The 15,217-nt window shown below is 41.0% G+C and overlaps 1 protein-coding gene across 2 annotated transcripts in view; it reads left to right on the top strand.

Annotated features, from left to right (window-relative positions):
• LOC139468509 (neuronal acetylcholine receptor subunit alpha-10-like) overlaps nt 1-15,217 on the top strand; it is a 201,594-nt gene that overhangs the window by 177,353 nt on the left and 9,024 nt on the right. For both annotated transcript variants that reach the window (XM_071250502.1, XM_071250501.1), the window contains one exon: nt 7,038-7,124. In XM_071250502.1, the coding sequence (XP_071106603.1) occupies nt 7,038-7,124 (87 nt within the window). The remainder of the gene's footprint in view (nt 1-7,037; nt 7,125-15,217) is intronic.

Raw genomic sequence — 15,217 nt, 5'->3', positions numbered from 1 at the left:
GCGTCTTCAGGCTCTGTTGTGTCTACAGCCGACACGTGTACAGCACAAAGTATCGAGCCATGCTTTCCCTGAGCGTCGGTTGGAGTGCCGCTCTAGCCACTCAATATGGGCTGTAAACACTCGACACTGGCGTGGAGCTGTTTAATGTTGATCACATCATTCCTGTCACTTACTGTCAATACCACAAATTTGAAGGCTTAGATTTCTAATCCCTTGACATTTCCGTCGCTGGAAATAATTTCACTTCTCGGCCCTGTCTCTGGAACGAGAGCACCACAAATCACCAAACCCAAATTGTGTAATAAGTCAAATATCATATAACTTGTTTGCCAGGCTGAAGTGAGTGACAGTTAATTCTTAAATAGTTTCAAAAATATTCGATGTCATTAACGCAGGTGCCTTGGGGGTAAGATGACGAGAGATGGCTGTGATTCCCCCTCCCCGTTCCATACCCCACCCACAGCGGCAATCTCACTTCTCAGTGTGCCGGTCATTCAAGCAGGCTTTGCTGGCTTATTTGGCCGTATCGTCGATCGATGTAAAAAGTTTGCACCTTTTCGGCAAAATTCCATAATTCCCTCCACGTCGGAGTTAATGTTTGTAGGCTTAATAGAATTGCGTGAATATCTGGAGATGTTGGATGCCTAATTCTACTTGGTATGTCTGTTAACATCTCTGCCGATTACAAGTCTTTTCTGTCTGCAGTTCCATACCGCACAATGATATTAATACACACCTAAATGCTGTATTCTGTATATGCCCCTGTTTTTATTTAACGCTTTGGAGGCGATGTTGTCCTCCGGTAATGCTCCTCATTATACGCCGCGGTGTTGATTGATTCTAAGACGAGTGTTATCTGCCCAGTATCCCTCCGCAGCGGTCTATCTGGTTAGTATCCCTCCGCCGCGCTTCTTCCGCTGTTCCGGCAGCGGCAAAGTTCGGCCCCGATAGAGAGCTGGCGCAGGGGGCAGAAAGCAATTTAATTTTCACTGTAGAGCGTCCATCCCAGGGCCTGTTTCGTTTCCTTTATCTTATTTCTGTTAATGGGGCCAGAAAAACATGGCAGACACATTGACAGGCCTGCTGCAGCAACTAACAAAAGTTGATTTGAAGAAAAAAGGGTGGAAAGATTGCACACTGTCCGGTGCTTAAGTGATTCCATCGCCGCCAAGTGCAGTCACTGCTTGACAAACTCTCTGTGGAATAGAGAAGCCTACAACCAATTCAGACTTTTACATTTTTCGTTTACTCTGCAAATGACTGAGTTAGCTGTTAATCTCGTAGAAATGTCTATTTAGGACAGAGTCTCAAAATTATTACCACATTTGCAAAGTTTCAAATTAGAAATAGCACATCTTTCCTATCTCACAAAATTCGTAACGCATTTCGTATTGATGTTTCAGCTTTAAGAGTGTGCTTCCTAGTGTCTCATGTTTCCCCTCTCCTAGCGTCTAATGGAGGAACATGGAGTCATGTTTAAATCATACCTATCGATTTGTTTTAACAATTTAATTCTGATTTTTGTTTTTTCAACTAACTTTGTTGTCATGCGATACTGCCGTTCTGTAATGTGGCGTTTCGATAAGCGTTGTAAGAGTGTCACTTTAATGTACTTTCAAAAACTATGTCAAAACCAATTTAAAAAGACTCGTTTATGTGGTAAAATTAGAAAGGTTTTAATGGAAGTTCAACGCTTGTCATTTCCGTGTAGTGGCGCGTTCTCCAGAGTCTTCACCACAATTATTTCCCAGCACGTATATCTCCGTGTAAAAAGGTTTCCAATCAGTGTTCTCTCAAAATATCGACGTTTTTCATTTTATTATTTTCCAGCCGCATTGTTCTCCCGTGACCTTGTATTTCTAGCCAAATTTCAATCACATGATCACTTCATTACATTGTTCTCAGGTTGTATTGTTTTCCAACTTCAGTATTTTCCCATCACATGGTCACACCTTACATTGCATTCTTCCATTTCACACCTTACATTGCGCTCTTTCATTTCACACCTTACATTTTTACATTCTTTCATTTCACACCTTACATTTTTACATTCTTTTATTTCACACCTTACATTTTTACATTCTTTCATTTCACACCTTACATCTTTACATTCTTTCATTTCACACCTTACATTTTTACATACTTTCATTTCAAACCTTACATTTTTACATACTTTTATTTCACACCTTACATTTTTACATTCTTTCATTTCACACCTTACATCTTTACATTCTTTCATTTCACACCTTACATCTTTACATTCTTTCATTTCACACCTTACATTCATTTTTACATACTTTCATTTCACACCTTACATTTTTACATTTACATTGTACATCGTTCCTTCATTTCACTGTTACATTGTACCATGTTCCTTCATTTCACTGTTACATTGTACATCGTTTCTTCATTTCACTTGGACATTGTTCATCGTTCACTCATTTCACTGTTACATTGTTCATCGTTCCTTCATTTCACAGTTACATTGTATAGCGTTCCTTCATTTCACAGTCACATTGTACATCGTTTCTTTATTTGACTGTTAAATTGTACATCGTTCCTTTATTTCTCAGTTACATTGTACATCGTCCCTTCATTTGACTGTTACATTGTACATCGTTCCTTCATTTGACTGTTACATTGTACATCGTTCCTTCATTTGACTGTTACATTGTACATCGTTCCTTCATTTGACTGTTACATTGTATATCGTTCCTTTGTTTCTCAGTTACATTGTATATCGTTCCTTCATTTGTCTGTTACATTGTACATCGTTCCTTCGTTTGTCTGTTACATTGTACATCGTTCCTTCGTTTGTCTGTTACATTGTGCATGGTTCGGTCATGTCATAGTTACATTGTACATCGTTCCTTCATTTGACTGCTACATTGTACATCGTTCCTTCATTTGACTGTTACATTGTACATCGTTCCTTCATTTGACTGCTACATTGTTCATCGTTCTGTCATGTTCTTGTTCTTTTACATTGTACATATGTGCTTCTTTCCACTGTTCTTCAGTTACATTGTATATTGTTGCTTCATTTGAGTGTTCTTACATCGTACAGCGTCATTACATTTTACTTCTATTGTATTGTTCATCGTCGCTTCATTGCATTGTTCCACTTTTTGTATATCGTTGCTTCATTTCAGTGTTCTTACATCTTACATCGTTCCGTCAGTATATTGTTTTATTCTGGCCCTGTGCGCCGTTGCTATTTTACATTGTTGTTATTTTACAATGTTGCTTCATTACAATGTTCTCCTTTTGTATCATTTCTGCATATACAGTTCTATATTTTATATAGGCTTGCTTCATTTCACTGTTCTTTTATATATCGTTCCTTGATTTAATTCTTCTGTATTAAGTGAGCTTACATCAGACACGTTGGTTCGTCATCCATCGTCTATCGACAATATCATATTCCCTGAAAACACTGTACGATGCTGAAACTTCACCCGCTTATTCACATAAATTATGACCCACCATTTTGTTCAAATGGTTCTAATCCAATTTTCAATATCGCTGTCAGCCAATCTGAGTTTTAGTTGGTTATTATTCAATGAAATATAATTTTGTAAATATGCAGTTGAACGTGGAACACGTTTATTGCGATATTGTAAAAGTTTGACCTTGCTTTGACGTTTGTAATTTGATCGTGCTCTCATTTCGTTCAAAATGCTTTCTTAGCCTCACAAATCACTGGACTAATGACGCTGAAACTTCACAAGCTTGTTCCCACCAGTGACAACATTTACATATGTTCAATAACTTTGAATCCAATTTTCAAAGTGGCCGCCACAGCAATCATAGTTAAAACACATACATTAAGTCATCACTCACTCATTATTGTTAAAAATATAATAACAATTGTTGTGTGTCATGTAATTGTTCCGTTGTTTGCCATATGATATATTTTTCCTTTGATTAGAACTTCGTCTTTAGACCATGCTCCACACTTCTCTCAAAATGGCATCATTCGCATTGTTGACATCATCTCCCCAAACGCCACTGGACCAATCAAACGAGAACTTCACCTTCTGTTTTCGCAAATATTCACGGCTATATTTGTTCATGGGGTCCGAGTCAGATTTTTAAGATGGCCGCCAGGGAAGCCATGCTGACTTACCTTTTATTGGCCATGAACCCGTCATTTGTCTTCAAAAGGTAATAAATTTATGTATGAATTGTTGAGGAACTCACAACATATTTTTGTATTTAACCATATTTAATCTTTTGATTTGACCATACTCTGTAAAAGACATGTTCTGTCGGGATAATCCCCCCTAAAACTGCCAGGCGGAGGAAACTTTGTCATGTGTACTGTAACGAATGATGACATCATTGTATATTCATATGATTTTGATTTTGTTGTTAAATGTTTGTTAAAATTAAGAAAGGACCCACAAAGATTGGAAAGCTGAATCATTGCGTGCACAATAGTGACTATAAGAGGATTCCATGAAAGACGTGTCACATCGGTAGACGAAGACGATGTTGCAAAGACACTTTTTCCTATATTTCTCAGGATCTATTAAACAATATTTATTTAATCTTAGCATGAATGTTTGTCTTCATAAAAAGATTGAATCGTTTTGAAAACAACAAAAACAATAGAATTGATAAATGCAAAAAAGTCTTTTGCAAGTTCTTTTGAAAAACATGACTTGTTTCATATTTATAATGTAATCCTCATTATGTACACAGAACAGATTTGGATACCATTGCTGACATTGTCTTTGTTGACATTACTTATCTAGTTAAGCTGCAGTGTCATGGTACTATCTTTTAGACATCGCTTCTGCTAGCTGTATGATCACTATGTTTCTTACAAGCTTCTTAAATCTGCAGTTGGCGCTTTGAAGTTTTGAATTTCATACCCATTATTTTTATTCATCAAAACTCGCTTTCAGGGTCAATGTTGCTTGCTGATTTTTTTAAACCTGTTTCTACTGTATTCTTTCCACGTTGGGGATGTATTCAACTCGACCCTGGTAAAACAGAAAGTGAGGTTTTAATGGCCTGACAGAAATTTTGGCAAATTCTTTATCATAATACATCTGTTCTTTCAATTCAGTATCCTGTCCATTTTCAGTGTAGTATTCAGAAATATGTTGTGCAGTCGTGACAATATGTCAAAACGTTCGAAATCGGTAAATATCAGACGGCTTCAAATACTTTGCTACTTGCTCAAAATCAAACCTACTTCAAGCTCTCAAAAACATTAGCATATTCATTTCAAGAAAATATTTCATCGTTATGTTGAGAGATGTATATTTCAGGTTCAGGTCCATAGAAATGATCGATCAGAAATTAGTTATTCTATTCATGGCTGCCAAATTTAGTAGCCGTTGGTTGTGTTGGGACTCCAATGGCTTCTGTAAAAAAGATCCGTGCTCATAGACAAATCATTTCATAAAATAAATCTTCGTTGTTTGGCAGTTAATGGTTGAGAAGCATAAATGAATGCTTTTGGTGAAGATTGTTTTCTCAATCAATACTTCTCTGTTACTGCAAGTATATTGCAAGCGTTCCTGATTGTTAAGTGTAATGCTGGTTCGTTTTCGTTCCAGCATTACCAACAATCACAGTCTGATCTTTTCACTTCTCTTTTCAGTCACATTGTGATCTTATGTTACCTTGTTGTTCCATCACATTGTGATCTTATGTTACCTTGTTGTTCCATCACATTGTGATCTTATGTTACCTTGTTGTTCCATCACATTGTGATCTTATGTTACCTTGTTGTTCCATCACATTGTGATCTTATGTTACCTTGTTGTTCCATCACATTGTGATCTTATGTTACCTTGTTGTTCCATCACATTGTGATCTTATGTTACCTTGTTGTTCCATCACATTGTGATCTTATGTTACCTTGTTGTTCCATCACATTGTGATCTTATGTTACCTTGTTGTTGCATAACATTGTGCTCCTTCGTTACCTTGTTGTTCCATCACATTGTGATCTTATGTTACCTTGTTGTTCCATCACATTGTAATCTTATGTTACCTTGATGTTGCATAACATTGTGCTCCTTTGTTACCTGGATATTCCATCACCGTGTGTCAAATGTTAAAAGTAGTCCCTGGGCGTGTACATTAATCATAATCTACCCTATTTCTCTTGCTCAACTTATACTCCCATCACACCATTCTCCTATTACAGTGCCCTCCCATCACATCATTCTTCTATTACAATGTCCCCAATCATATCCTTCTCCTATTACAATGCCCTCCCATCACATCATTCTTATATCACAATATCCCCAATCATATCATTCTTCTATTACAATGTCCCCAATCATAACATTCTTCTATTACAATGTCCCCAATCATATCATTCTTCTATTACAATGTCCTCCATCAAAACATTCTCCTATTACAATGCCCTCCCATCACATCATTCTTATATCACAATATCCCCAATCATATCATTCTTCTATTACAATGTCCCCAATCATATCATTCTTCTATTACAATGTCCCCAATCATATCATTCTTCTATTACAATGCCCCCCATCAAAACAATGCCCCCCCCCCCCCCCCCCCCCCCCACATCACATCATTCTTTTATCACAATGTCCCCAATCATATCACTCTACTATTACAATGCCCCCAACACATCATTCTTCTATTACAATATCCTCTAAATTATTTTACTGTTACAAAGTACGTCTATAGCAGTGGTCTTGTATCACATTGTGCTCTGTTATTAACGTTGGGACCATCACTGCTCTTCGAATACCACGATTCTTGTATCATGTCTTCTTCTATCACATTTTTCATTTATTACATGTGAATGTTTTAGCTCTTAAACAAAATTAGTTCTTTTTGATACATTGTTCTCCCATTACATCGTTCTCCTGATAGGCGATTACATTATTCTCCCAGTTCATTGTGTGTTAATATTGTTCTTTACTTCCGCTCGCAGCCTTTGGATTTCAACAGCAGCAGCTCCCGTTCTTCCCTTTCACGTTAAAATGTTTTTCCTTCTTCTGCATTTGTGTGATCTCATATTCACTTTCTCATTCTAGGAATGAACATTTTTCTCGCATTCTTCGTGCTGCTGCTACTACTGGCTGACTCGACGCCGAAAGCTGCAGCATCTATACCTCTTATAGGTGAGTGGGATTTGGCACTGTGATATACATCTACAGGGGGCGTTTGGAGAGTGACGTGGATATTCCAGGGTACAGTTCGTCCAGAGTAGACTTTGATTGTGGAAAGAGTCAGCTAAGATGGATGGTCTGGTCAAGTTCCGTGACTTGCCATCGCGACTCAATTTTGAGGATGGTTGCTCATATTCGCAGTCTCTAGTTGATCACCTCCAGGCTCGAGTTTGTAAGGACCGTCATGATATGACTTGAAAACTGGCGACTGCTGCGATATGAAAATGAGTATATTTATGATGTGCTAGTTTCCATACACGTGTAAGCTCAATGCTTAAACATCATTCACACACCATTTATTTATTATTATTTATTCATGTGTTTATGTGTGTGTGAGCAAGTGGTGGGATGACATATGTCCAATTAGGTGTTTGGAAAGTGGAATATGTGTGCAATTAGCAGTTGAGAGAGTGATATATACTAGTGTGTACAACCAGTAGTTGGGAGAGTGATATATACTAGCATGTGCAACTAGCAGTTGGGAGAGTGATATATACTAGTATGTGCAACTAGCAGTTGGGAGAGTAATGTATACTAGTAAGTGCAATTAGCAGTTGGGAGAGTGATACATTCTAGTATGTGCAACTAGCAGTTGGGAGAGTAATGTATACTAGTAAGTGCAATTAGCAGATGGGAGAGTGATACATTCTAGTATGTGCAACTAGCAGTTGGGAGAGTAATGTATACTAGTGAGTGCAATTAGCAGTTGGGAGAGTGATACATTCTAGTATGTGCAACTAGCAGTTGGGTGAGAGATATATACAGTAAAGTACGGTTATAACGAACTCAAGGGGACTACTAATTTTAGTTCGTTATAACCGTAGTTCGTTATAAGCATATATACAGCTTAACTACAGCAAATAGTCGGGACCAACAAAGTAAGTTTACTGTACTAGTAAGTGCAACTAGCAGTTGGGTGAGTAATATATACTAGCATGTGCAATTAGCAGTAGGGAGAGAATATAGGTGTTATTGCGCATTTCAGAGAGTGGAATATATCTTCTATATATTTTGCAGTGTAATTAAGTACATATATATTTGAGAATTAAATCTCTTATCGCAATTCATCGCTTTTGTGTCGATGGAAGAATATTTCTTAATGAACAATTCACTGTAACCGATAAGAGTAAAGTTATGCAATTGTGAAAATATGAAGTATAAATTAACTAAATTGATATAAGCCTATCTAACCATTCCGACAGATGATACTAGAGACGGTAGGGCGTATAACAGAATGATATATGTAACCTGGTGACCCAGTCGGACTTCAGAACGCCAGGTCTCCAGACTACACCGGGCTTATGGTAGCTCTTCGCAAGTAGTACAGGAAATGATAGAATATCCTTATTCGTGTATGTTCTATACAATATCAATTTTGGCCAGAATGAGGAAACGTTGTAGATCCTGCCCGGGACATGATATTTCCTGGTCTGGCGATCTCCTGGTGGCAACCTTGAGCAAATCACGGATGCAGGGAATTATGCTTAAATCTTACTTTCATGAATATCACGATTGGGTAATGTTCGGATCAGCATTGCTATGTTTTCCTTCAGTTGCGTGGTTGAGTGTTAAAGCATACGGTGGAAGTATGTTTTAATATATATATATATATATCATCTGGTGTTACCGCGCAGGGCTTGTTTGCTGTATTATCCTCATAAGCCACTCTGAGATCGCTTGACAGACGTTGCTGATTGTTTATGTGGGTATTCCCCTGGTGAATATTTCTTAATGTTTGTTCAGGACAATAAATTTCAAATTTCAATATTGCTGCTGAGCGGCCATGCTGGAAACTTTATATTGATATATTTAACGACTCGAACGGTGTACTGTGTTTGTTGGAATTCAGACAGTCGATTGAAAATTTGAAATTGGCCATGCCCATTTCCGTTTGTTTCTTTCTTTCTTTCACTCTGCTTGTCGGCGGTATTACAGCATCTATGCCACGGCGGCCCATGAATGGTCGAATCTTGGCCACAAAACAACAGTTGTTGATTTGACAAGCACACTCCAACGCCGTCGGGGTGCAGTGATGCTCAATTATCAAATGCACGGAGCTTGACCTTCAGGTCCAGTTTAGTCGCCTCTTGCGACAAGCATAGGATGCTTGGAGTCATTTCAACCTCGGAATCCCCACGGGTTCGAAGTAGCCAATAGGTGTCAGTTCTCCGGTGACTAAACACACTGTCAGTGTCAGAATGATGTCCAGAGTCTGAACCAGACAATCCAGTAATTGACATTATGAGCATAGATCCACGAAATTTGGATACGATGACATGCATCAACCAAGTCTGACCACCCGGTCAAGTTAGTCGCCTCCTACGACATGCATAACAAGCATGGGTTACTGAAGACCAATTCTCACCCGTATAGTCACCGGAAGAGGGGGTGGTGGAGAAAAACATGGGTTGCTGATGCAGGGGGAGGGGGGGGAGGGGGAGGAGGTGGAGGGACACAAACATGGGTTGCTGATGCACTGTCATGGAGGTACACTCTATGATGATGTTGTATTATGGCCGACCGTGGTCTAGGTACTGATGAAGTGTATTTTAATGAGGGTTGCTGAGGTTTATGGGAAGCTATGTCACAAATGGCTCAAGTCCATCTCAATGGTGCCAACGTTTGACTAATGAGTATGCCATGGTGATTAATGAGATGATCTGCAATGTAATTGTCGTGCTTGGGATAATTCAGGCTTGTTTTATGTCACGAGGCCGATCTCATATCCGGGTTCCGACTCGGTCTGTGCATCGGTGGACAATTCATCCTCCAACTTCAGGTTGGAAATCTGAACGTCTGAAGCTCAAAACTTTAAGTCGCTCTTTTTAATCCGATTTTCCAGTCAAAAAGCTCAAAATCACCTTATTTGCTATAGCAATAACAATAACCTTTATGTCCTAATTGAAATACAGAACAACAAAAGACCTGTTCAGCTCGTGTTGCCGCCGTAAGTCAAACATCGTTACTGACATTTTTGCATTCATTCATGTTTGTAAATTCCTGGAAGCGGAAATCTGAAACTCGTCCTCTGATCCTCGGGCAAAAACGTATTCAAATCTACTTATCCTAAATCAAAGAAGTTAGTTCGTTTGATTGAAACGCGTTTCATAAAAAAAAAAACACATCGTACCTATCTTAAATGTTCCTACCAGCCTCAAGCACCTCACACTCCGTCTCCACCACCTCACACCCCGTCTCCACCACCTCATACCCCGTCTCCACCACCTCACACTCCTTCCACCACCTCACACCCCGTCTCAACCACCTCACACCCCTTCCACCACCTCACACCCCGTCCACCACCTCACACCCCGTCTCCACCACCTCACACCCTGTCTTAACCACCTCACACCCTGTCTTAACCACCTCACACCCCGTGTCCACCACCTCACACCCCGTCTCCACCAACTCACACCCCGTCTCCACCACCTCACACCCCGTCTCCACCACCTCACACTCCTTCCACCACCTCACACCCCGTCTCAACCACCCCACACCCCTTCCACAACCTCACACCCCGTCCACCACCTCACACCCCGTCTGCACCACCTCACACCCCGTCTCCACCACCTCACACCCCGTCTCCACCAACTCACACCCCGTCTCCACCACATTCCATCCCGTCTCCACCACCTCACACCCCGTCTCCACCACCTCACACCCTGTCTCCACCACCTCACACCCTGTCTCCACCACCTCACACCCTGTCTCCACCACCTCACACCCTGTCTCCACCACCTCACACCCCGTCTCCACCACCTCACACCCTGTCTCCACCACCTCACACCCCGTCAACCACCTCACACCCCGTCTCTACCACCTCACACCCCGTCTCCACCACCTCACACCCCGTCTCCACCACCTCACACCCCGTGTCCACCACATCACACCCCGTCAACCACCTCACACCCCGTCAACCACCTCACACCCCGTCTCTACCACCTCACACCCCGGCACCACCACCTCACACCCCGTCTCCACCACCTCACACCCCGTCCACCACCTCACACCCCGTCTCCACCACCTCCATCCTTCCCCCATCGTTCACAACCTTCCATCTGCTGTTTGTCTCGTCTTCCGTTCACTTCGTCTCTTTTGACATTCCGAACCTGCAATATGGATCGTGTCTACCACCGAGCAAGTTCGATGCGCCATTTAGGGACATTACACCGCTTAAATTAAATTTTAGTCTCTAAATCTATTTCTCAGCAACGGTTTCCATGGCAATACACACCGACTTGTCACTGAGTGGTAAAAACAATAACCTTTACCGGCTTGTCACACAAGACGAAAGACGGCCAAGTCGCTTACAACAAAAACAATTGATATTTGGCAGTCCACAAGGGGCATTTTTTCATAAGAGAATAACAACATGAATGTCGCTGTTCCCTTGGCAACCACTACCTGTCTATTGCAGACAAACCTAGTTTAAAATTTCTAATGGAAACCTTGCTAGAATATTAATCCTTGTAGCGAAGCCGGCCCGGTAGCGGACCGGTGGCGTGATGTGCCATCCGTAGGCAGACGCAACACACAGCGCTCGATCCACGTTTGAATAAGTGTAATACTATTTTGTTCAGCCAACTTTCATCATTCTCCAGTGACATTCATGAAGCAGTTCCTCGAAAGTTTAAATTGGGCACGGGAAAACACCACGCCTTCTCTATTTGGTGAGGTGTTGAGAAAGACCTGTTTTTGTGCTTAGTTTATCCCATATCACCATTCATTGTTCATCAGTTAGCAGATCCAAATGTTGCAAAATGCAGGTAGCTACCAATAAAGAGTTGATATACATTAAGCTTCTTTAGATGTTTCGTATAATGTGATCTTTGCAAACACTTTATGTGTTGTTACCGGAGAATTTACAAGTTACTAGCGGCTTCTTTGCCCCCGTGATTTCCGGTTTAGGGTTGGACCCTAGCAACCTACGCATCGACCAAACTTGAAGCGTGTAGATCTGTGTATGGGATCGGACCTCGGCATAACATAAGGAAGGATAACATAAGATGTGGCTACTGGATAAACGGCGATTGTTTAGTATAGGCCCAACGTCCGCGGAGATTTTTATTGTGGGTCTAACGTTCACGGAGATTTTTTATTGTGGGTCTAACGTTCGTGGAGATTGTTGATTGTGGATCTAACGTTCGCGGCTATTGTTTTTTTGTGGGCCAAACGTTCCCGAAGATTGTTTATTGTGGGCCAAACGTTCGCGGAGATTGTTTATTGTGGGCCAAACGTTCGCGGAGATTGTTTATTGTGGGCCAAACGTTCGCGACGATTGTTTATTGTGGGCCAAACGTTCGCGAAGATTGTTTATTGTGGGCCTAACGTTCGCGAAGATTGTTTATTGTGGGCCAAACGTTCGCGAAGATTGTTTATTGTGGGCCAAACAATCGTGGAGATTGTTTATGTGGGCCAAACGTTCGCGAAGATTGTTTATTGTGGGCTTAACGTTCGCGGCTATTGTTTATTGTGGGCCAAATGTTCGTGGAGATTGTTTAATGTGGGCCTAACGTTCGCGAAGATTGTTTATTGTGGGCCAAACGTTCGCGAAGACTGTTTATTGGGGGCCTACCTTTCGCGGCTATTGTTTATTGTGGGTCAAACGTTCGCGAAGATTGTTTATTGTGGGCCTAACGTTCGCGGAGATTGTTTATTGTGGGTCAAACGTTCGCGAAGATTGTTTATTGTGGGCCAAACGTTCGCGAGGATTATATATTGTGGGCTTAATGTTCACAGATAATGTTTGTTGTGGGTCTAACGTTCGTTGAGACGTTTGTGTATGCGCACGCTAGCGTATATGTGTGTGTTTAGTGAGTTCATAATGGGCCTAACGTTCATTGCGATTTTTTGTGAACGTAAAGTTCAGATATTGTTTATTGTAACCTGAGGTGATTATTGTGGATGGTTGTTGGCCTATCGTTCATGAAAGGAGGGGGAAGGGGTTATTGTAGCATGGCGTTCATGGTTGGTGCTTGTTGCGGTCTATCGTTTGCAGGGAGTATTTATTGGGACTCTCACGTGTTTGTTTATGCACGTTGCTAGTGTTTACAGCGACCTAAGTGCACGTTGTTTGTGTTTACAGCGACCTAAGTGTACGTTGATCACGCAGGGCGTCATATTCATTGCCCCACATCAATACACTCAAATATAGCTGTCCAGAACCATAGAGCTAAATTATGAAACTTCCAACTTAGTTTGCAAGTAATTGCTTCAGCTGACAAGCCCCACGTAACAAATGAAGACCCAGCTCTTAAGTAAATTACATGAATGGCATGCACGCGCAAGCTTCCTTTGATAGTTGAGCACATTAAGCGGACTAGTGTCACTGTAATTTGCTGAAGTGCGTACTGAAATTAGTGACTTAATAGAAGGAACATCATATTAATGCTAAGGAAGATTAGCACACTCGACCCTTCTGATGATGTCAACAGGTGCGAGTTTGTTCGGCCGTGTGTCAGTTCCTGATTGGGTTTTGAATTTAGTACCCAAATATATTGGTCTTTGTTAGGTAAGGAATGAAGGACTTATAAGTCTGTTCGCTTGTGTTGTCATGATAAATAAATCATTTGTTCAATCGCCCATGGGTTGCTCTGGTTTGTGGCATAGGAATTGCGTAGGAACTAAAAAAGGTTGGTATGACGCGTGGGGATACCTTTAAATATAAAGAAAATATCAAAATTACTAAGATAAAAACGTCCGACAAGTTGGTGGCTCTGGTTTGTCGCATAGGAATTGCGTAGGTATTAAATAAGGGTTGTATGACGCGTGGTTTACCTTTAAATGTAAAGAACATATCAAAATTACTTAGATAAAAACGTCCGACAAGTGTGTGTGTGTGTGTGTGTGTGTGTGTGTGTGTGCCTGTGTGTCTGTGTGTGTGTCTGTCTGTGTCTGTGTGTCTGTCTGTGTCTGTGTCTGTGTTCGGGTTAGAGTCACAGGAAAACAATTTAAAACTATAATTGCAAGCAAAGGGATTTTATCTCAAAACTGTACGTAGAGGAATAACATTTCTTAAATATTAATATATAAACTCATAGATTTATGTACGGGCGTGTTTATTAGATATAATTCGGTTCAAGAACAAATACACTGGAAGTTTCGTGAAACCCTGCTCTCGTCTAACTATACAGTTTATAGTCGCAGCATGTACAGCCGCCTTGATAAACACTGTGCCTTGCTCAAGAAAACGCATCTCACGCAGCAGTCTACTGTCTGAGCATTGTGTAATAGCTTCACTCGTGTTACAGTCCGAATAGTCGTGTTGTGGAATGTCTGTATCTTTTGTGTCGGGACACATGTTAGGTAACACAATTTCCCTGCGCGGATCTGCATTTAGCTCTATTTGTCGCGTTACCATGGCATGCAACGTGCATTCTCCCGGGGAAACCTTTCTATGAGAGATGATGTCTAGGTAAACCGTTATTCGGGAGCTATCTGAATGGTCAGCCGCCACCTGTAACACGTCACGCTGGTTATGATTGTGGGGTTTGTTCTTGAGTCTTGAGAACATAGAACAACTGACGCATGCTAACCAAATCGAGTTTCACCATGAATGTGGAAATGCTTTTGGATCCTGCATTCGTTCCTATACTATGCATTACAAATATATTTTGATAAGAATAATATTCACGATGGAAACGCAAATTGCTCGTCATTACCTATTAACAGGGGTGAGGCACATTCAAATAAAAAGGACATTTTTCGCTGTAGATGCTGTGTTATCTCAGATGTCTGTGCGCTTTGCAGGGATATCACATATGTCTGTCCACTATGCGGGTTATCTCGATGTCTGTTCACTATGCGGGTTATCTCGATGTCTGTTCACTATGCGGGTTATCTCGATGTCTGTCCACTATGCGGGTTATCTCGATGTCTGTCCACTATGCGGGTTATCTCGATGTCTGTCCACTATGCGGGTTATCTCGATGTCTGTCCACTATGCGGGTTATCTCAATGTCTGTTCACTATGCGGGTTATCTCAATGTCTGTCCACTATGCGGGTTATCTCAATGTCTGTCCAACATGCGGGTTATCTCAATGTC

Source organism: Haliotis cracherodii, unplaced genomic scaffold (genome assembly GCF_022045235.1).
Source record: "Haliotis cracherodii isolate W230 unplaced genomic scaffold, xgHalCrac1.p SCAF_2, whole genome shotgun sequence".
In the NCBI taxonomy this organism is placed as follows: domain Eukaryota; kingdom Metazoa; phylum Mollusca; class Gastropoda; order Lepetellida; family Haliotidae; genus Haliotis; species Haliotis cracherodii.
The sequence above is the reverse complement of the archived record's forward strand: the minus strand, read 5'-3'. Positions and strand labels throughout refer to the sequence as shown.